Genomic DNA, 23,002 nt, shown 5'->3' with positions numbered 1-23,002 from the left:
GGAGAGAAGACTTGGGTTCAAATCCTGTCTCAAATGTTTACTAATCCTTGATGTGTCTCTTAGCTTTTCTCAGGGGCAGATTTTTCAGTTGTAAAAGAAAGGGGTTAGCTCTAGATCCATGGTCCTTTGATGTAAGGAAGCTTCCCGTTGCCCTTGGGTTGAGCTCGGATTGTTTGTTAGGATGTTTTTTCTTATAATGAGCCTAAATCATTCTTCTTTTGATTCCCATTCACCGCTCCCAGTGATCTCTTATGGGATCAAACAGAACAAGTATCATCTCTCTTCCCAAATACTTAAAGAATCTATTATTTCCCCCAAGAGTCTTCTCTTCAACACATCTTTGTACAGACCCTCACCATGCTGGTCCTTGACTTTGTGAGGTGTTCCAGCTTATTAATATCCTTCCTAGACTGAACGCAATCCTTCAGGTGTTCCCTACCAAGGCAGATAAGAACTGAACCATCACATCTTTCATTCCAAATATTGACTCTCATAATTCAGTCGAAAATCTCACCAGCTTTTTGACTTCTACATTACACTGTTCACCAATATTGAGTTTATGGTCCACTAATACACCTAGATCTGTTTTCATATGAACTGCTCCCTGGTCACCATACACCTATCCTGTAATGAAGAAGTTGATTTAAAAAAAATCTATGCACATGGGACTTTACATTTATTCCTATTAAGTTTCAACTAATTCGATTGAATCCCTCATTAGAAACTTTTTGGATACTGACTGTCATCCAGTGTTTACTATTCCCTATAGTTTTGTTTCATCTCCAAATCTGATAATTATGCCATCTATTCCTTCATAAAAATGTCTGATAACAGTTTTGGGCCAAGGACTGCCCTGCTAGACATCACTATCCATTGTGACATCAACCCATTAATGGTATTCTTTTCTTTTCTTTTTTTTTTTTTTTGAGGGGCAGTGAGGGTTAAGTGACTTGCCCAGGGTCACACAGCTAGTAAGTGTCAAGTGTCTGAGGCAGGATTTGAACTCAGGTCCTCCTGAATCCAGGGCCAGTGCTTTATCCACTGTGCCACCAAGCTGCCCCTGCATTAATGGCTATTCTTTTGGGTTTCACTATTTACCTGTTCTGAATATACCTAATCATATGGAATCCAGTTGACATCATTCTGTCTTCTCCACATGGATGACAAAAGAGATTTTGTCAAATGTGTTGCAGTAATTCAGCCATGCTACATTTGGCTGATTCTCCTGATGAACCAGTCTAGTAACCCTATCAAAAAAGGAAATGAGGTTAGTCTGGCATGACTCGTCCTGGATGACGCCATGTGGATCTTAGTGATTACCACATCCCTTTTCTGCAGGCCCATAGGCCATCCCTTTAATAATAAATATGTCCTAGAATTTTGCCTGAAATCAAAGTCAAGGTCACTGGCCTCTAGCTTTGAAAATTTCATCACCTAACTCATATGTCCTGCTTTTTCAAAGATCACAGATAGGGGCTTAGAAATTATGTCTGCCCTCTTCTCAGAATTTTGAGATACTGTTTCCACTCAGTTCACTGACCACTGCATCATTCCTCTATGACATCCTTGGAATCTGTTTCCCTCACCTCATCTATTTCCTCCTTCTGATTTGTTGGTCTGTAGCACACCCCAGCAAATTGGAGATGACCTGACTGTATCTTTGAAATTTAACTCCATGTGAACTATTATTGTAGGATCTTTCCTCATTTGAAAACTGTTCTCCTCAGCAGAGAAAAGAGAAACCCAGTGAGAGTTGAGTAGTTCTACCTTCCCTGTGCCTGGGATATTGTCCCTTCTCTCCTTAGCTTTTTAGAATCCTTAGTATTCTATGACATCTCTGTGCCAGGTCTGGGACCTGTTTCTCTGCCTTCATCTATTTCTTCCTTCTGGCTCAGTGGTCTGTAGCACATGCCAACAACAACTTTGCTTCTGACTTTTTTCAATCAATCTTTCTTTCCATGTTTTTCATTGGGCGTCACCCCTTCTTGTATTTCCTCATCAGGGTGTATCTCCATAAGATACAGTGTTATTCCATTGCCCTCTTATCTGATCTGTTGCTTTCGAATAAGGTGTACTCTTTCATCCTGCCAAGTCTCAATGATAGTGATGAGGCTAATATTTACATTACATCATGATTTTATACTCAGAAGGCCCCTTGAAGGCCTTTGACAAATGATCCTTAATTCTCACAATACCCATTAGAAGTGACCTTATTTAACTCGCAGGGGAAACTGAGGCAAAGGGTGGAAAGAGTGACAATCATTTTTAGCAAAAATAGAACTGGCCCTCAACCCAGGGTCACCTTGTCCCTCGGGAAACCTCACTGGAGGGTGGATCCCCGGCAGCCCCAAGAAAAAGACTGAGCTCCCTCCAGCTTCCGGATGGGGCCCCCTCATTAGTGTCATTACAAAACCTTAATTACTCACCTGAAGGAGGACAATCAAGGCTGGGCCTTGATCCAGGGTCTTTTATATGCTTGGCTCAAAGCTCTGAATGAACATTCATCAATCTTTGTGCCCTCCCTGGGTGGAGGGTCTGGCTTGGCACTACAAGTTTATAAGGAAAGATGAGGGGGCAGAGGGATGAGTCAGTGGCAGGGCGAGGCAGAGCATCTGGCCCCAAGAGCCCGAAGTCTGGACATGGCTCTGCATCTCAGTTTCTCTGTCTGTGAAATGGAGCAATAGTCTCACCTACCTTACAAGGTCATTGTGAAGATTCAGTGAGATAAATCTTCAAGGGCTCTAGATTCGTGAGCTGTTATCGTTATTGTTGTTGTTAATTATCAAATGTGGGAGGTGAGAAGAAACAAACAGGGTCCGAGAGGGAAACTCACTCATCAGAGGTTGCCTAGGCAAAAAGGACTCGAATCCAGCACTGCCGACTCCCAGTCTAGCATGGTACATAGGTCATCTCATTTGGTCCTCATGACAACCCTTGAGGTGGGTGCTATTATTACTCCATTTTACAGATGAGAAAACTGAGGCTGAGAGAAGTTGAGACTTTCCCAGGGTCACACAGTGAGTGTTTTCCTCAGGGAGGATGTGTACTCAGGTCTTCCTCTCACATGCCCAGAGCCCTTTAAGACTCTCCTCAGATAGGCCCAGCTAGGTGGCACAGTGGATAAAGCACCAGCCCTGGATTCAGGAGGACCTGAGTTCAAATATGGCCTCAGACACTTGACACTAACTAGCTGTGTGACCCTGGGCAAGTCACTTAACCCTCATTGCCCCGAAAAAACAAAAACAAAACAAAACAAAACAAAACAAAACAAAACAAAAAAGACTCTCCTCAGATAAGTAGCCTCTCTCCCCAAGCTGCTCACACTCCCTGATTCCTCAAGCTCCTGGCCAGGGAAAGGGAGGAAAGTGCCAGTTACCCAAAGGATTCATGTTAAACCATTCACTTTGGCCCTGATTAATTAAGGGAAAATGGACGCTTGAGGAAGTGGCTTCTCTATCTCTGGCTTCTAATTAGTTACGGGGCAGAACGGGCTAGAGCTGAGAGGAGCCTGCTTGGGGGCTCCTAGCCAGGGACCCTGGGAGATCTCAGTGGGGTCTGGGAACCGGGATGGGAAAAAAAAAACCAAACTGTTACATCTTTATTGTCACTAACCTCTGCTTTCCTTTGTTTTCCAATGTGTTTTGTGTCATATATTAAAGACGTGACTCTGAGAAAGGGCCTTTGGGCTTCACCAGATACAAAAAGGCTGAGAATTCCGGATCTAGCCCAATGTTCTCACTTTCAATATGGGGAAACTGAGGCTTGTCCTGAACTTGTCTTAGGTCACCCGAGTAGTGTGATGGAACTAGGAATTGAACCCATAGCCTGATTTCAAACTCAGTATTTTTCCCCTTGCAATAATATATATGCCCGGCCTGATGGAGAAACTGAGGCTTCGAAGGGGAAGAGGGTGAGTATTGATATAGCACATGCAGGTGATTTACAAATATTACCTTTTTCATCCTCACAACAATCCTGGGAGGTGGATGCTACTGTTAGCCCCTTTTTACATTTGAGGAAATTGAAGCAGGCAGAGGTTAATCCAAGGTCACATTGCTAGTAAGAGTCTGAGGCTGGATTTGAACTCAGGTCTTCCCCAGACTCCAGGCCCATTGCTCTATCCAGTCACTGCTCGACTGTCTGCCTTTGACCAGGCAGGAAGTAGCTGAAGCAGGATTTGAACCCAGGCTTTCTAACTCTATTATAGCAGACATGTGGGCCCTTGCAGCTGTCCAGAAGGTTGACTTTTGCCTTTATTTCTATCCCCAGAACTTAGCACAATGCCTAGCACATAGTAAATGCTTAATAAATGCTTATTGACTATGACAGAACAAATGCAGTTAGCCCTGCTTTACAGAAGAAATGAGGGCTGAGACCATAAGGGACTTGCCCACAGTCACACAGCAAGAGAGTGGTGGAGGGTTTTTTTGTTTATTTGTTTTTGTGTGAGGCAGTGAGGGTTAAGTGACTTGTCCAGGGTCACACAGCTAGTAAGTGTCAAGTGTCTGAGGCCGGATTTCAACTCAGGTCTTCCTGAATCCAGGGCCCATGCTCTATCCACTGTGCCACCCAGATGCCCCAGTAACTGAGTTTAGACTGGAATCTAGACTTTGTGATTCTGACCTGAGCCAAGGGCTCATTCAACCTCCCCAGAACTTAGTTTCCTTTTCTATAAAATGGGCTGGGGTGGGGACATTTGAACTTGATATATAAATGCTCTTAATTCTTTCCTTGGAAAGGACACTCCATGTTCTAAGGTCCCTCCCAACTCTGGCATCCCCTGTTCTAAGGCCCTTCCAGCTCTGACATCCCCTGTTCTAAGGCCCCTCCAGCTCTGACATCCCCTGTTCTAAGGCCCCTCCAGCTCTGACATCCCCTGTTCTAAGGCCCCTCCAGCTCTGACATCCCCTGTTCTAAGGCCCCTCCAGCTCTGACATCCCCTGTTCTAAGGCCCCTCCAGCTCTGACATCCCCAGTTCTAAGGCCCCTCCAGCTCTGACACCCCCAGTTCTAAGGTCCTTCCCATCTCTGACATCCTCTGATCTAAGGGCCCTCCCAGTTCATTGTTCCTTGGTTTCCTCCCTTCTTTCCCTAGGCCTCCCCCAGAGGGGGCTTGTTGATTGATTGATGGCACAGCCAAAGAGATCCCAGCTTAGGGGCAAGAGCCCTGGATTTGGAGTCAGAGAACCCAGGATCAATTGCTGGCTTGGCCCCTTAATCCCTCTGTGACCCTGAACATGCCATTTCCTCTTCCTAAGCCTCAGTTTCCTCATTTGTTAAAAGAGGCTACTGGACTAGATGAACTTTGAGGTCCCTTCTGCCTCTCATCCTAAGCTCCCACGACCCCTGGCCCTCATCCAGAGGACAATCAGGACACCACATTTCAGGGCAGACATGGACAAACCTGAGCCATAGCAGAGGGGAGCTACCAGCATGATGAAGGGACTGCAAAGGGGAGTCAGCTGGAGGCATGGGAGGACTTCTAAGGGAGCATGACAGCTCTCTCAGGTACTTGTAGGGCAGCGCAGACAAGGATCAGCCTTGCTCTTGCCTGGCCCCGAGGACAGAACCAGGGGAAGTTCCCAAGATGCTGCAAATCAAGGAAAAGGCCTTGCTAACCATACCCCCCACCAAGGGGGATGGCTGCCTCAACAGGTAGTGAGTTGCCCATCACTGGTGATGTTGAGGTGGAGGCCAAAAGGCCACTTTTCACAGAGTTGATACAAGGTCAGGGAAGGAGAGGCATCGATCCCGGCAGGATTCCTTCCAAACTTGAGCTTCTACAATGCTGTCCCATGACCTTGGACACCAGTCATGGGAACCTGAGACATCTTTAAGTCAGCTCTCATCCCCACAGGCTGCTAGTGATCACCAGGTCCTGTCTATTTCTTCTCTCCAATCTCTGGGTCCCCTCCCTCATTCACCTGGACCATTATCAGCCTCTCAAATAGCTTCTCCACCTCTAATCTGCACATCACTTCTATGCTCATGAACCTTCAAAAACTCCCCATTGCCTACCAACTATGCCCCAGCCTCTTCATCTGGGCATTCAAGGTCCTCAGCACCTGGCTCCAGCCTATCCAGTGTTCTTTCTTACTGCCCCAACTCCTAAGCAGCTAAGTGGTACAATGGATAGAACACTGGATTTGGGAGTCAGGAAGATGGGGGTTTAAATCTGACCTCAGATATGTACTAGCTGTGTGACCTTGGGCAAGTCACTTAACCTGTTTCCTTAATTGTTAAATGGGCACGACAGTGCCTGCCTCCCAGGGTTGTTTTGGATATAAAATGAGATGTTTGTAAAGGACTTTGAAACCTTAAAGTGCTATGTTATTGAATATTATTATCAATATTTTTGATCTATGTTATTGTTCAGTTGTGTTTGATTCTCCATGACCCCATTTGGGGTTTTCTTGGCAGATTTTGGAGTGGTTTGCCATTTCCTTCTCCAGTTTATTTTTATGAGAAAACTGAGGCAGCCAACAAGGTTAAGTGACTTGCTCAGGGTCACATAGCTACTAAGTGTCTGGGGCCAGATTTGAACTCATGAGGATGAAGTCTTCCTGCTTCCGAGTCCAGTGCTCTATCCACTGAGGCACCTAGCTGACTCTGTTAATAATATTGAATATTAATCAGTATTGATATTTTCTTTGTTCCAGGTAGATCCCTATTCTCTGAATTTGTGGTTTTCTTATCTCTATTGCTTAGCACACAGCAGGTATTTAATAAATGCTTCCTGAGTTGTAGGACTCATCCAAAGGGCCTTTCCCATCTCCAGAGGAGCTGGATTCCAATTCTGATTCTGTTCTCTTCTGTTTTTTTTTTTTTAAACGGTTTATTTATTTATTTTAGTGAGGCAATTGGGGTTAAGTGACTTGCCCAGGGTCACCCAGCTAGTAAGTGTTAAGTGTCTGAGGCTGGATTTGAACTCGGGTCCTCCTGACTCCAGGGCCGGTGCTCTATCCACTGTGCCACCTAGCTGCCCCGATTCTGTTCTCTTCTTCCTGTATAACCCTGGTGACTCAACTCTCTGGGCCTCTCAGGTATAAATGAAGAGGTTGGGAGTCCCAAGGTCCCTTCCACCTTCCATGATTTTAGGACTAGATAATCCCTCATTTACAAGCCCATGACTTTGCTCATGCTACCCTCCATCCCAACAGAGGTAATGGCTTCTCTAACATATGTCCAGCCAGAATTGATCTCTCCCTCCTTTGAGTATTTTTCTGATGAATGGATGGTCCAACGTGCATTATGGCACTCCATCGCCTGGCTCACTTAGTCCCCTTCCTAGACTGTAAACCTCACTGTGTGCAGTGCTGGAGGGTGAGTCTTCTTGCTAACCCTCCCAAGGCCTTGTATGTAGGAGGCACCCAGACGTTTGTTGGGTCCGTTAGGGGAAAAGCCGGGACTACGTGCAGAGTCTGAAAGATACTGTTGTCTGACCCAGCAGGTGTTGCTGGTTTTGGCTGAAGAACTGTGCTCACAGGGAAGATCTATACCTGGTACTGTCTGTGATGAAAAAATAAAACCAGAAGCCCTAAACTTATCAAGAAAAATTAAAAAGTAAATTCTTTTTTTTTTTTTTAAGTGAGGCAATGGGGATTAAGTGACTTGCCCAGGGTCACACAGAAAAAGTAAATTCTTTAAAAAGTCAAGTGATGGGGCAGCTAGGTGGCGCAGTGGATAGAGCATCAGCCCTGGATTCAGGAGGACCTGAGTTCAAATCCGGCCTCAGACACTTAACACTTACTAGCTGTGTGACCTTGGGCAAGTCACTTAACCCCAATTGCCTCAACCCCCCAAAAAAAGTCAAGTGATAGCCTGTGTGATCCATAACCACCCCGAGCCTCATTCTGCTCATCTGAAAAGTGAGAGGAAGACCATCACCAAGATCCCATTTCTGACGCCAATCAGCTGTGTGACTCTTGGCAAGTCCCTGGCCCTCAGTTTCCTTATCTGTCAAATGGGCTAGATGGCTTCTAAGGTCCCTTCCAGCTCCAGATCTTTGATTCTATTATCAGAATGTACAGGGGCAGAAAGGCCCCATCTCCGCATGACTCCCCCACCCCTCCCACTTCCCTCTCCCAGGGACCAAAGACCCAGAGCTAACCAGGATGTTTTATTAAGTTAACAGTTTTGCTGTGCAGCGGGAGCACCCGCCTTCACTGTTTGGCTCCCGCGGTCCGGCTCAGGACTTCAGGGTGCCAGGTCCCACACTCCTCCCTCCATCTGTCCGTCCATCCATCCACAGGCCCCAGGTAGTGGGGGCAGCCAGCCTCAGCTCGGGGGAGGGCCCACAGCGGGCAGCAGTGAAGGAAGGGAGGCAGGGCAGGGGGAGGGGATGGAAAAGCCGGCTCTTCTCCTCTTCCAGACTGAGCCACAGGGGCTTCTGGACCCCTAGGACCCAGCTGAGGATGCCAGCTTGGGACTGTGGGGGCAGGAGAGAGCCCACTCAGTCCTAGGCATTCTTAAAAAAAGGGGGGGGCATAAAGTGTTTTTTTCTTGGGGGGGAGGAAAAAAATCTATATAAAAATCTTTTCACATATAAAATCCCGAAGAAGGTGCAAGTTAAGACCCAGTGTGAAGGGCGCGCTCAGATCTGCAGTGTGTGTGTGTGTGTGTGTGTGTGTGTGTGTGTGTGTGTGTGTGTGTGTGTGTATGCGCGCCACCCATGAAGGCGTGATGAGAAAGCTTGGCTTCTGGTCTCCTCGGGAGTGGCAGACCACGTCTCCCTTCTGTGGGACAAATCCAACAAGGGATGGGATAGAGCACCTGGAACCTAGAAGACAAGGGGTGGGAAGTTAGAAGGGAATTTAACCCAAGTGAGCCCCCTACATTTGGCAAAGAAGAAACCCGAGGCCCAGAGAGGGTAAGCAGCTTTCCTAAGGCCACACAGCAAAGGTAGGGCTCAGATTCTGGTCTCCTGTCTACTAGTTCTCTGCTCTTTCCTCATCTATTAAATAGGTATAATAATCACTGCTCCATCTGCCTAGAAAGGCTGATTTGAAGGAACAACACCTTGAAAGCCCCTTATAGATCTCCCCATCCAACTACCACATTTTATAGAAAAGGAAACTGAGGCCCAGAAAGCAATATATCAACCCATTAATCAACAAGAATTAAGCACCCACTAAGCACCGTACTGTGCTAAACACTGGGGATGAGGCAAAAGCCAGTCCCTGACTTCAAGGAGCTTACAGTCTGATGACGATGTCGGAGGTGGGTTGTTATCCTCAGTATTGCTATTCCTCACACCTGGTGTTCCATCTCCACTCTCCAAGCCTTTGTCTAGGCTGTCCCCCATGCCAAGAGCACGCTCTCTGCTCCCCTCTGCTGATTAGAATCCCTAAGCCTCCTTCAGGACTCAGCTCCAGTCCCACCTTCTGCAGGACTTTCCCAGTTCCCCCAGTTGCTAGACCCTTCCCCACCAAGATTACCTTCTGTCTACCCTAGCTCTTGGATGAACCTACAAGCTGTCTCCCCAGTGGAATGTAAACCCATTGAGGTCAGGGAGCTCTTTATCCCGAGGCAGCCAGGTGGTGCAGTGGTTAGAGCAGCTGGGCTCCCTGCCCAGCCCCCCAGCGCACCTCTAGTTGTCCAGATTGTTCCGCATGGATTCCTTTTCCCGAAGGGCAGCCATGGCCAGACGCAGGTGCTCCTTCAGCTGCTCGATCTCCCGTTCTGACCTCGACTTGATGTGGTTCAGCTCCACGTAGACATCTTGGTACTTCCCTGAGGCGAAGCGCTTGTCCTGCCCAGAGAGGGTAAAGGGGTGATGTTTCCAGAGAGTCAAAGCCTCTTGAGGGCAGGCACTGGTTCATTTCTGTCTTTGTACAGACCAGGTACAGAGGGAGGAGGCCCTGCATGGGGTCGGTGGGATGGACAGTCCCGAGTTTAAGCCTCTGAGAGTTCTCAGGTTTGGGTGGGGGGAAGGAGGAAGCTGGCAATGATGCAGGAATTGGCGACCTTGTTGTGTGGTCTGCAAATATGGCCCGCAATGGGGGCAGCTAGGTGGTATAGTGGATAGAGCACCGGCCCTGGATTCAGGAGGACCTGAGTTCAAATCCAACCTCAGACACTTGACACTTACTAGCTGTGTGACCCTGGGCAAGTCACTTAACCCCAATTGCCTCACAAAAAAAAAAAAAAAAGGCCCGCAATGGCCTTGCTAGTCAAGTTCTAACTCTTCTGCCTGGTATTCAAGGCCTGCTGCCACCCGGACACCAGCCAACTCTTTGTCCTCTCTTGGGTTATACCTCTCTGGGTAGAACTCCCTGGCCCCCAACTGCGGCCTGTCCTTGGTTTCTTTGCCTTCTGGTTCAGCAGACAGGAATGCCCCCTCCTCCCACCTCCCAACTTCTACTTTCATGGCTGAATTCCCATCCATTCTTTTAATTTAATTTTTTTTTTTTTTGCAGGGCAATGAGGGTTAAGTGACTTGCCCAGGGTCACACAACTAGTAAGTGTCAAGTGTCTGAGATCGAACTTGAACTCAGGTCCTCCTGAATCCACGGCTGGCAATTTATCCACTGTGCCACCTAGCTGTGCTCCCCCATCCATTCTTTAAGGAGCAACTTAAATGCCCCCTCCTCCAGGAAGCTGCCCTGACTCCCACTAGGCAGGCATGCCTTTCCCCTTTGGACTTCACATTAATACTTTGGCTGCTTTTCTCTGATGCTCTGGTCATGTAGGATGAAGTAATGGAGCTGTGCACGTGCTGGGGACAGCAGGGACTGTGGCATCTCTTCTACGTATAGTATCTCCTCTAGCTCTCAGCACAGGGTTCTGGGCACAGTAAGGGGAAAGTCAGTGTTTGCTGAGAGAAAGGGGCCTTAGAACAGGAAATGCCAGAGCTGGGAGGGGCTTTAGGAGACACTTGGTCCAGCCTCCCACTTTTACAGAATAAAAATGAGGCCCACAGAGATTAAGTGATTTGCCTAAGGTCTTAAGAGGGTAAAGCCCAGGGCCAAGATTTGAACCCAGGTCTTTCTCTTTAAGTCTCTAGCAGGCTTTCTCCACCACACCAGGCCTCTCTTTGTTGCCTCAGACTCTGGGAGAGGGGACCAGGATTTGGATGATGCTTCTTGGGAACAAGAGCTCTGCCTTTAGAATCTAAGGACCTAGGTTCAAATCCTGTCTATGTGATCCTGGGCCTCAGTTTCCCCCTCCGTAAAATTAAGAGATTTGGAGCAGATGGTCTCTGAGGTCTCATCCAGGTCCAAACTTATGATTATTGCCATTTTCAAACACTTAATTCTCCTCATCTTCCTCTAACCCAGCCCTTCTTGAAGGGTGGTCTGGGGACCTTGGGAACTCCTGAGGCTAAAATTCCACTAACTCAAAATACTAAGATGTCTTCCTTTCCAGCCAGTAAATACTGATAGCCATAAGCTCTTTAGGGTGGGCTGGGAGCTCCTCACTCATTTTTTTTTTTTTGGTGAGGCAATTGGGGTTAAGTGACTTGCCCAGGGTCACCCAGCTAGTAAGTGTCAAGTGTCTGAGGCCGGATTTGAACTCAGGTCCTCCTGAATCCAGGGCTGGTGCTCTATCCACTGCACCACCTAGCTGCCCCGCGTCTTTCAGCTTTGAGATCCTGTGGCTCCTCTGACCCCTGCAGCCCCACCCCGCCCGCCATCCCTGAGTTTGTTTTGGGACAGGTAAAGAAATGGAGGCAAGACGAGTGGGAATTCTGTACCCCCAGACTCATCCCTAGCTGAGGGCTGCTTCCTCTCCCTCCCCAACAGGCCTGAGCCTTCAGAGGTGCCAGACCAGGCCGGAAGAAGGACCGAGGGTGCCAAAGGCAAAGGGTTTGGGCTGCTCTCCCTGCCCCACCCTCTGGCCCCACCAGCAGCTCCACAAACCTGATCATCTGTGGTCATTTCCAAACCAGATCCCGGAAGGAGCTGGGGAGCTGCCCTCCCAAGGGTGTGGTTAGGGCCCACCTTGTCCTGGCATTCTGTGAAGCACCCCAATACAACACACAGACACACTCATGCCCAACACAGCACCCCCTCACATACACACACGCCCCATACCCAGTAACATACGCTACTCCACCCACACCCACACTTGCTGACCTCCCACACACCCACAACACACCCAGGGTACCCACACCCATAATATACAACAAACAGCTGCCCCCCACCCTAACCCCATGTCTCTGGGAAGAGAGGAGAGGATGCCTCCAGCAGACAATTCCAGGATGTCTTTGCCAGGCAGCAAAGGCATCCTGTACACAGGGCGGGGCTGGGCAGGGCCAAGGATTCCCCAGAAGTCTCTTGGCCAAGGCTGCCCAGCCAGGCCGGCTCCCCAGCCCTGGTGCCCCAGGCCAGTGGCCCCACCTTCTGTATCATCTGCAGCTCATCCCGGAGACACTGAACCTCCTTCTTCAGGTACTGCAGCTCATTCTCCTTCACCCGCAGCAGCATCTGGGGAGAGAGGGCAGTGCTGACCATCTGGACCTGGGAGCAGCTCTGGGGGTAGCCAAGAGGGTTCCCAGGCTTGGGAGGACAGGGAATAAGCCTCCCCCAGCCCAACAATAATGACTACTACAAGGACAAAAAGAGATGAATAAAATGTATTTCCTAACAAATTATTCTAGCTGTCATGTACAGATTAGCAAACAGAGGCTCCAGGGTAAAGGGATTTGCCTGAGATCACAGCAGAGGTGGGATTCGAACCCAGGTCTCTTCTGATTTCTGGGCTACATGTCTTACAGTTTCACTGCCTCCTCTGAAAGGATGCTCATTCACACCTCAGTCTTCTTGAAGGCTTTTCCTGCCCCAAAGCCCACCCAGATGCCTTCGGTGCTTGACCTGGCAAAGTCCTTGGTGCCACTACGGGGCAGGTCATCTCCCCACCAGCTCCCCTTCCTTCTGCTCACCCTTCTCTGACTCACAGGACCCCAAGATTTAGGGCTGGAAAGGGCCTCAGAGGCTATCTAGCCCAAGTAAACTGGGGTCCTGAATGATGAAGGTGCCCAAGGCCACAAAAGTAAACTGAGGCAGGGTTTTGATCCCATTTAACGTGCTAGACAAATGCTGGTGGCTATTATTATTTTAATATTCACTACCAGTAATTGTGATAAGCACATATTGATTGGATTTCTCAATCGATCGCAGGCAACCCTGTCAGGCTGCTGTCCAGACCCACAGAGGAAGGCAGTAGACACATCTGGGAGGTCACCCAAGTAGAAAAGTATGTGGTTACTAGGATCTTTTGGTTTAAACATGGAAGAGACCTCAAATGTCATCCAGTCCAATCCTCTCATTTTACAGATGAACAAACAGGCCTGTGGAGGGGAAAGGACTTACCCACAGGTATACAGTAGGAGTCTAATAAATGTTTGTTGAAGAAAAGTGTTATCGATTGCTATTCCTCCCAAACCAGCCCAGCACCACAGCAGCTGGGGGGTGGGGTGGGGTGTCTCTCACCTCCAGTTCACAGGAGCTCCTCTCATTGTTACGTCCTAGGCCTTCATTCGAGGCCTGGGAGGCGATGAAGCTTCTCAGTCGGCCGATCTCTTCCGACAGGCGTGAGTGAAGCTCCTGGCAACCACAGGAGCAGAGCTGTAGAGCTGGAAGGGACCCCCAGGGTCCTCAAGTCCAACCCCTTCATTTGACAGCAGGGGGCATTTAAGTGACATGGGGAATTTAAGTGACTTGCCCAGGTAGTAAGTGACGGAGGCAGGTCTGCTCTTTCCCCTGCACTGTGGGGACACAACCCGCAGTGGCTGAGGACAGGGAAAGGATACGTGTGACAAGTTTTCATCTTGACCCCAGACACTGGGCAGGGGGGATCTCCTGGGGCTAAGCTCCATCTCCCCCTTAGCAGGGGGCTTTTCCTCCCAAAGGCCAAGACTTCTGGGCTTTGTGCTGGGATGCCCCCATACCCTTGTGCCCCCCGGCCCTCCATGTCCCCCTGTGCTCTGTGCCGCACACCTGGTTCTGCCGCAGGAGCCCCTTGCCTTCCTGTTGGCAATGCCGCAAGGTGCGCTCCCGTTCCTCAGCCTGTCGGGTCAGGTCTCCAATCTCCAAGCACTTTTGGGAGTATTGCTCGGAGAGAACCTGCAATTCTCGCTTCAGAGAATCCACGTCGGACCTGGTGCCCAGGGAGAGAAAGAGAGAGAGAGTGCATGGTTACTTCCTGCCTGCCTGCCGGCCAGCCAGACCCTCCATCCTGAGGTTCCTGCCTCTCTCAGGTGGTCAGAGCTCAGAGGCCCAGGAGGAAGGCAAGGGGTTCACGACTCTTCAGAAGCCACCGGGGAGGCGGCTAGGCAGGACAAAAAAGGGGCGCCGCCTTGCCCTGGCCCAGCCTACATGAAGTCTGAGGCATCACAGAAGGCCCCTTGGCCTCTGTAGAGCCACAAGTCAGGGGCCAGTGTCAAGAAAGAGAAAATAACATGGGAACAGGAACTGGGAAACTGAGGCTCTGACCATCTCTCTCCCTAACCGGGGCAAGTCATTGTCTTACGGAACCTCCATTTCCTCATCTGTAAAGTCACACTAGATTAAGGCTCCGACCTGGGCTCCTGAACCTGTTCTTAATATTTTGTTAAGTAGTTCAATAGAATGGATTTCCTTTGTAAGCTTCAGTTTTATTTTAGGCATTTTAAAACATTAATCTGAGAAGGGGTGACCAGGCCAGAGGGGACACAAGGTTAAGGACCTCCGGATTAGTTCATGTTCTCTGATTCCTTCCAGCTCTGACATCCCCTGTTCTAAGGCCTCTCCCAGCTCTGACATTTCCTGTTCTAAGCTCCCTCTCAGCTGTGAGATTTCATGTTAAGGCCCCTTCCAGTTCCAAAGCACTCCCAGCTATGTCATCCCATGTTCTATAGCCCCTCCCAGCTCTGTCATTCCATGAAATTTATGCTTCTGTGTTGTGTACTGGCATCTACTGGTGAAGTGTGATATTGCAGCTATTTTCCGTTGTAAATACCCCGATATAGTAAGTTTGGGGAATATTAAGGTTGGGAGGTTAAAGCACATTCAGGGCTGGGTAAGGGAGAGAAAGGTTGGGATTGGAATGCTTCTTTTCTGTCACCTGTACATCAATCTCAAAGAAGACCATGACATGGGGAGATGATGTCATGACTTGCACTGAATTGGATTTAAGTGAGGGATGGCCATACAAAGTCACCAGCCTCACTCTCAACTCCAGAGCCATCTGGATCCAGTGGCAAGATATACATTAGAATGACTGGAGATGGCCCCGGATGTCTGAGGCAGTCGGGTTAAGTGACTTGCCCAGGGTCACACAGCTAGTAAGTGTCAAGTGTCTGAGGCCGGATTTGAACTCAGGTCCTCCTGACTCCAGGGCCAGTGACCGATCCATTATGGCATCACCTAGCTGCTCTGATTGGGATTTTAGGAAAATGGGAAAGGGGATGGCTAATACTGACTTAGTGCAGGGGCTTGTACTGGCTCAAAAGAGCCAATGGTTAAAATTTCAGGGTGAGCATCTCCACCTCAGAAATCAGCAAATCCTGCACAGTGGGGCTGCATTTAGTGGTCGATTGTCTAGACTGAAGAAAAAGGAAGGGGGAGATCTGAATTGTGCAGATTAGGTTCGGAAGTGTGTCTTCTGCCTAATTCTCTCCCTCAGAGAGCCAGATGTGAAATATTCACCAGCACCCCCCACCCCGCTTGGCTGACTCAGCAAGTGCAGCCAATTGGGCCACCCAATGGAACCCATTCGGGTACATTCATTCTCTTACTGGTGCTGTTTCCGGAGGCTCTCTGGACCCTGCTGAAGACTCCGTGTCTTTCCCAGCTCCTTGTTTAGCTCCTCCTTAAAGGCTTTCTTCATGGCTTCTATGGCTGTTGGAGAAGGTGGGGGGGGGGGGGGGCCAAGGGGCAGCCGTTAGGACCACACAGGCACCAAGCTAGCCCTCCTCTGAGAATGTGTCAAACGAATGTTGAAAATTGTTTTTACATGTAGTTAGGGAAAAATAATGCACCAAATAAGTAATTAAAAAACCCAATTATATTAAAAACAAGCCATCAGAGGAAGGCTTTTTGGTCATGAACTTCTGGGCCCTGGTTTCCTCAAATGTAAGGTTGCACCCTACCTTCTGTGGTCTCTCCCAGTTCTAAGTCTATGATCCTCTAATGACCTTCTTTGGGCCTCAGTTTCCTTTTCTATAATATGAGGGCCTTTCCCTTATAGATCTATGAGCCTATGACCTGTCTGAGCCTCAGTTTCCCCCTCTGGAAAATGAGGGAGTTGGTCTCCATGTTGACTCATGTTCCTTCTAGCTCAATGAGCTGGAGCAAGATGGGGGATATGGAGAACCCTTGGCTGAACCCCTCACTGCCTCATCTTAGGCAAAGTCACTTCACTTCTCTGTCTCAGTTTCCTCATGTGTCAGATGAGGGTCTTGGACCAGATGGTCTCTTTGAGGTCCCCTCCCCACACTGATCATCTATAGATATAGGAATTTCCTTCAGTCCCCAAGCTTTCACTAGGTTTCCCCTCCAGAGCTGGGAAGGATAGGAAAAGCTAAGGAGGGGGCTCACCAGAGGCTGTGGCCGCCGTCTCCTCTGCCAAAAGCCACTCCTTCTCTTGCTGTAGCCGCTCCAGTTCTCGCTGGTGATGCCGCTGCAGCTCCTCCATCACCTGCTGATGGGATGACTCCATCTCCGCTAGGCTCCGCTCACATGCTTCCTGTAGGGGTTGGAGCAGAGGGGTCATTGAGGGGCAAGGAAGAGAGAGCTCTCCTTAGCTGGGACTGGTAAACAACCCTTTGAGTTTCTCAGAAACAGGTAGGTTAGGATCCTGAAAGGTGGAGGTAAGGAAGGCCTGCATTTATTCTCTAAAACATGCCTGCAACAAATGGTGAACTTATATAAACAGTTTATTATTATTTACATACAGTTTACAATTTCCTTAAACTGTTTACAATTTAGAAATAGATGAAAATGATTCTTAATCAAATCAGTGTGAAATCTTGATTTTTACAACATCTTTCTGCATAGTTCATTTTATAAAATACTTTTTTGTGGCTGTCATGTGCCCTTAGAAGCATGAGGAACAGCCTGTGCAAAAGGACCGAGATGTGAGAATGTTGTAGTCAAGGCACAATCAGACAATGGATTGGAAAGGGGGTAAAAAGGGAAGCTGGGAGCTGAATTAGGAATCTATTGCAATAGTGTAGGCAAGAGATGATGAGGGAGGAAAAAGTTAACAGTGGCCTCAAGCAGAGTGGCTCTGGTGATAGCAGAGAAGGGATGGATACTATAGATCCTATGAAGACAGTTAATAAGGTTTGGGACAGAGGGATTAGGGGAGAGGAAATGTCTTTCATACGATGACTCCTGGGTGACTAGAAAGATGGTGCTCCCAAAAGTAACAAGGAAACATGGAGGAATAGCAGGTTGGAGTGATACAGGGAAATCAGTTCCATTATTGGACATGTTAAATTAGGGATGCCCATATTGTAATGATGATCACCTGTGAAAGACTTAGCTCTTCTAATCAATACAATGATCCAAGACAATTCCAAATGACTCAGGATGGAAAATGCTATCTATCTAAATCCAGAGAGAGAACTCTGAGTGAATATTGAAGCACATTTTTTCACTTTCCTTATTTTTCTTCCTTTTTTAAAGCAACATGGCTAATATGGAAATGTTATGGGTGATACCACATGTATAACTGAAATCATATTGCTTGCATTTTTAGTGGGTGGGGAAGGGAGAGAATTTGGAACTCAAAAATTTTTTTTTAAATGAATGCTAGGGGGCAGCTAGGTGGTGCAGTGAATAGAGCACTGGCCCTGGAGTCAGGAGGACCTGAGTTCAAATCCGGTCTCAGACACTTAACACTTACTAGCTGTGTGACCTTAGGCAAGTCACTTAACCCCAATTGCCTCACAAAAAAAAAATGAATGCTAAAAATAAATAATAGTGCCCCCCCAAAAAGAATTAGAGATGCCTACAGGGCATCCAGCAAGAGATATATATAAATCTTGCTTACTTGACATTGAAGGTTTTTTTTTTTCCCCCTCCCAGCACAAAGTCAATGAAGCTTGAAGAGAGGTTAAACTTTGGAAAAGTCTTTGCATCAGATATCTCTGATGGAGATTTATTATTCAAGATACATAAGAAAATGATACAAGCACATAAAAGGGGCAATTCTCCAATAGGTGAGGGGTCAAAGGGTATGAACTAACACTTTCCAAAGAAGCTACTAGCAACCATATGTAAGAATGCTTCAGATTACGGATCCTAAGAGAAGCACACGTTAAAAGAACTCTGAGGTTTTAACTCGCATCTAGGAAACTGGAGACTGACATTCAAAGAAAATGACCAGTGTTGGAGGGACTTTGAAGGTAATCCTGCAATCTTGGAAAACAATTCTGAATTCACATAATCATCCCCTTTGACCCAGAGAGCCCATTTCCAGACATATACCCCAAGGAGGTCAAAGACAGAACCAGAGGTCCCATTTACATAAAAAAAATTCATAGCAGTGCTTTTTGCAATAGTGGAAAACTACCAACAGAATAATTCTCAATTATGGCTCAGCTAATTGTGATACATGAATGTTGTGTAATATTCCTGTACCACAAGAAACAATGAGAAATATTTCAGAGAGGTATGGGAAGATTTCTATGAACTGATATACAACGAACAAGAAAAATAATGACTACGACAATGTACAATTTATATTGCAACAATGTAAATGGAAGGAATGCAAAACCAAACTGAAGGTTGTCCAATTATAATGATCAAACTTGGATCTGGAAATAGAGTACTGCACTGGGAATCAGGAAGACTCATCTTCCTTACTTCAAATCCAGGCTCAGACATTACTAGCTGTGTGACCCTGGGCAAGTCACTTAACTGCCTCAGTTTACTCATTTGTTAAATGAGCTGGAGAAGGAAATGGCCAATCACTCCAGTATCTTTGCCAAAAAAAACCCCCAAATAGTGTCAAGAAGAGTCAGATACACCCCCCCCCCAAAAAGAGTAGGATTCGACTGAAATATTGAACAACAACAGCCTTCCTCTCCTCTTTGTGATAGTGGGAGGTACTTCTACTGTCAGACCAATACATTGATGTATTGGTTGGTCTTACTGAACTTTTTTTCCTTTCTTTAAATAATATATTTCTCCCAAGAGGTGGGCTACTGGGTAGAGAAGGAGGTATAAGTAGGGGAATATATTCAGAAATATAGTTGATATAAAGTAAAAGGTATCAATTTAAAAAAATGATTATAAGCAAGCAATTATATTGGGGGCACATAAAGAAGAATGAATATGAAAGAGGGCCAGAGTTGTGTCAGGATGCTGCCAGGAGCCCAGGCTGACCCGCAGCTTCCACAGACTCCAAAGATAACCCTAAAAAGCTTCCTTTAAACTACATTGGAGACAAGAAATGGATCAAAGGGTAAAGACCACAACTGGAGGTAAATGGAATGACCAGTAATGGAAAACAGAAAACGCCACCCCCTCCACTCCTAACTTCCCTCACCGAGATGAGTGATCCTCAGACCAGAAAGGACTGAATGAAAAGGGGTTAATGAGGGAATTTAACCCAAGATAAGCAGGAGATGGTAAGAGGACACCTGGCCACCCTCCACTAGGGTGAGTCACCTGGTCCCAGTGAACTACGTCCCAGGGCACAGAGAGAACAGGCGGATGTGATTGCCATGCCACTACCCGGAATCTCTGAGAACCAGAGAAAGACGGCGGGGCTGGAGGAGGGCAGACGTCATCGGGGAAGGGGAAGAAGGCAGATGCTGAAAAAAATATATGCGGGAGAGTTTGATGTCTCTTTCTGGCAAAATACTACAGGGAGGATTAATACTATTCAATACGATTAAGAGTAAGAAGCAGCATGGTGTAGTCAATGGAGAGCTGTTCTCAAAGCGTGGGTTCATCTCTTGGCTCTGTGCCCATGGCAGCTAAGACTGTGAGTTTCAGAGATGTGCCAGCCTGCATCCCCGTACCAGTAATCTCACAGGTTTAGCCCCCATCCCTTTGTATTATTAATGTTAATCGGACCAATGGCTTGGGATACAAAGAATACTCTAAACCAGAATGGGTAGATTAAGAATGAGTGATGCCAGATAAAACCAATTTCTATCTTTGTTGGGATCACCAAGGGGTAGACCCAGCTATGCCACAGTCTGCAGCATTTCCTTGATTTTCTTTTTTTTTTTTTAATTAAAAATTTTTTTTTCTTCATTTCCTTGATTTTTAATGAAGCTGGAAACAAAATCTCTCTTGTGGATAGGATGGAAGGATGGGAGATGATAGTAAGGTTTGAGGGGTTTGGGATTGATTGACTCACTGAGCTCTGAGTGGTCATTGGAGATCAATCCAGAGTGTGGGTTCTTAACCTGGGATCTTGTTTTTATTTTTTAAAAAAAAATATTCTGGTAACTGTTTTTCAATATAATTGCTTTTGTCATCCTATGTATTTTACTTTCTGCATTTAAAAACACTGTCTTGAGAAGGGATCCATGGATTTTACCAGACTGTAAAAAGAGAGGTCTCTAATCTTGTGTTTGTTATTTTTACTGAAGATTAAATGGGCATTTATTAAGTACTTGCTGTGTGCCAAACATTGGGGATACAAAACTAAAACAAAGACAGTCTGATGATCTGAATGAAGGCACAGGGTGGAATGTTTGACAATCTGATAATGATCAAATCTACAGATGAGATGGCGCTGAAAGGTATAAATAAAACTGGACAATGGAAACTGGATTCAAAAAGGCCATCTTGGCTAGACTGTTGAACTGAATCGAATAAGATGATGATGGTGGTGGTGATGGCTTACACTGAAATAGTCCCTTGCAGCTTACAATCATGTCAGTAGATCATCTCATTTGCTCCTCACATCAAACCTGGGAGGGGGATGATATTATCACCTCCCTTTTACAGAGGCAGAAACTGACGTGGAGAAGAAAAAGATAAGATGAGATGTCATGATTAAATGAAAAATCCCACATCTGGGTTAAAAAAAAACTGAACGCTCTAAGTAGCAGGAGGGGGAAATGTGCTTAATAAATGCTTGTTCATTAATGGATTGGAAATACGGCTAGAAATTGGTGCCTGAGAAAAAGACCCATGGATCTCAAGGGACTTTATCCTCAATATGAGTCAACAATGGGGAAAGAAAGAGGGAACAAGCATTTATCAAGCACCTGCTATGTGCCAGACCCTATGCTAAGGGTATAGATAGATAGATATAGATATTATCTCATTTGACCCACCATTTTGTACTAATTTGCAAGGGGAACCCTGATTTTGTCAGTGTGGGGGCCTTCTCCACTGACCTCAATTGTGATCTGTCTATTGCCAAGTAGACAGATAGGTCTTGGGATGTGTCGGAGACACAGTCTGCACTCAGCTGCACAGCTGACAAAAAACAATGTGGGTGCTGGTCCTGCCCGGACCCATTAGGGTCCTCTACCCTGGCCAGATCACAGCTGGATACCACATTTTAGGATGGCCATTGACAAACTAGATAGTAGCCAGAGAAACGTTCCAAGGCGAGTGAGGGGATGGGACACCAGGTGTTACAAGGAACAGCCTGGAGAAGAGAAACAATCCATGTCTAATAGAGAGTCAGAGCTTCATTTCCAACCCTCATCTTCTGCTCTTTGTGGGAGGAAATGTGCACTTTTGTTCAATAAAGAAAATCTGGAGGGGAAAAGGAGAAGACTCAGGGTGGGGGAGGCATGATAGAGGTCATCAAACATCTCAAGGGCTGGATCAGCTTTGCTATGCTTGGCCCTGGAGGGTGGAACAAGGAGCAATGGGTGGAAGGTACAAGAAGGTAGAGTTAGAAAGCACTTCCCAGCAGTGAGAGTTGTCCCAAAGTAGACCTGGCTGCCCCAGGAGAGCAGTGGAATCCCCATCACCAGAGATCTTTCCTTGGCAGTCGGATAAGCTCTCGTCCAGTACCTTGTAGAACGGAGGCTTGTTCAGTGCGTGCCGATGTTCCGTGGCTCATACTGCCCATGCTCCAGCCGGCCACCTCCCCTGAGGACCAGTGTCACCACAGCTAGGTAGCTACCACTGGAGAGCTACTGGCTCATTGATAGGTCAAAAGGCGAATTCTTGAGCTTCCCCCCAATCCTGCTCTGCTTCCGACGTCCTCCTTTCTCCTACTGGTTCCCCCTCCTCACACTGTAGCCTTCAAGGCCCCGTGGTCTCTAAGTCCTTCTTCTTTCTGTTACCAAACCCTGTCCCTCATGGTATCTCACTTGGCTGTGCTTTCTAGTCCATCCCTGTCTAGCACAGCATCTTGCCACCCCACACTGAGACTGTGGTCACAGCTTCCTAATTATCTTCCTTGCCTCCAGTCTTTTCTCCCCACTTACTCCAATTCAATTCAATTCCACTCAACTCAGCAAGCATTTATTACAAGGCACCATGCTAGCCCTGAGGATACAGACTCAGAAACAAACAGCCCTTGCCCTCAACGGGCTTACATTCTACTGGGGAAGTCGAAAGCAAACAAAATGGATACAATGTATCAAGGGGATACAGAGTAACTTCAAGCAGGAGAGAGAGAGCTGGTAACTGGGGGTGGAGGGATGAAGACAACATCTGAGCTGCTTGGAAGGAAACAAGGGATGCTGGGAGACCAATTAGGAAGAAAGTGATGGGGATAATGGTCCAAGGGAGAGGGAATAAGGGACTAGGGTGAAACCCAGGACTGGGAAAGAAGGCGATGGACTGGAAGAATTGCCAAGACTCGGTAGTTGTTTGGATTTGAGGTGGGGAAGGGAGGTGTGATTGACAGAGAAGGGTTGAGGATGAATCCCTGGTTGGAAATGTGGGTGACTGGGAAGTTGGTGGTGACCTCACAAGAAGGGGAAAATTAGGAGGAGGACTGCCAAATGAATCTCCCTGCTCTGATGACATCACTCTCCTGTCCTTGGGACCTATCAAGGTCAACCACTTCACTAACTGAGATTTAGAGCTAGGATGGCAGTGTGGGGCAGTGGATAGGGTATTGGACTTGGGAATCAGGAAGAC

The 23,002-nt window shown here is 47.2% G+C and overlaps 1 protein-coding gene across 3 annotated transcripts in view; it reads right to left on the bottom strand.

The window, feature by feature from the left end:
* Positions 1–8,105: 8,105 nt before the first annotated feature.
* LOC122730033 (TRIO and F-actin binding protein) overlaps positions 8,106–23,002 on the bottom strand; it is an 87,721-nt gene continuing 72,824 nt past the window's right edge. For all 3 annotated transcript variants that reach the window (XM_043969228.1, XM_043969230.1, XM_043969229.1), the window contains 7 exons: positions 16,520–16,667; positions 15,718–15,820; positions 13,940–14,099; positions 13,433–13,546; positions 12,341–12,427; positions 9,587–9,750; positions 8,106–8,778 (listed from right to left, as the gene is read on the bottom strand). In XM_043969228.1, coding sequence (XP_043825163.1) covers positions 9,589–9,750; positions 12,341–12,427; positions 13,433–13,546; positions 13,940–14,099; positions 15,718–15,820; positions 16,520–16,667 — 774 coding nt within the window. In that variant the 3' untranslated portion in view covers positions 8,106–8,778; positions 9,587–9,588. The remainder of the gene's footprint in view (positions 8,779–9,586; positions 9,751–12,340; positions 12,428–13,432; positions 13,547–13,939; positions 14,100–15,717; positions 15,821–16,519; positions 16,668–23,002) is intronic.

The sequence above is a fragment of the Dromiciops gliroides genome, chromosome 5 (assembly GCF_019393635.1).
Source record: "Dromiciops gliroides isolate mDroGli1 chromosome 5, mDroGli1.pri, whole genome shotgun sequence".
Classification (NCBI taxonomy): domain Eukaryota; kingdom Metazoa; phylum Chordata; class Mammalia; order Microbiotheria; family Microbiotheriidae; genus Dromiciops; species Dromiciops gliroides.
This window is presented reverse-complemented; position numbering and strand designations above follow the sequence as displayed.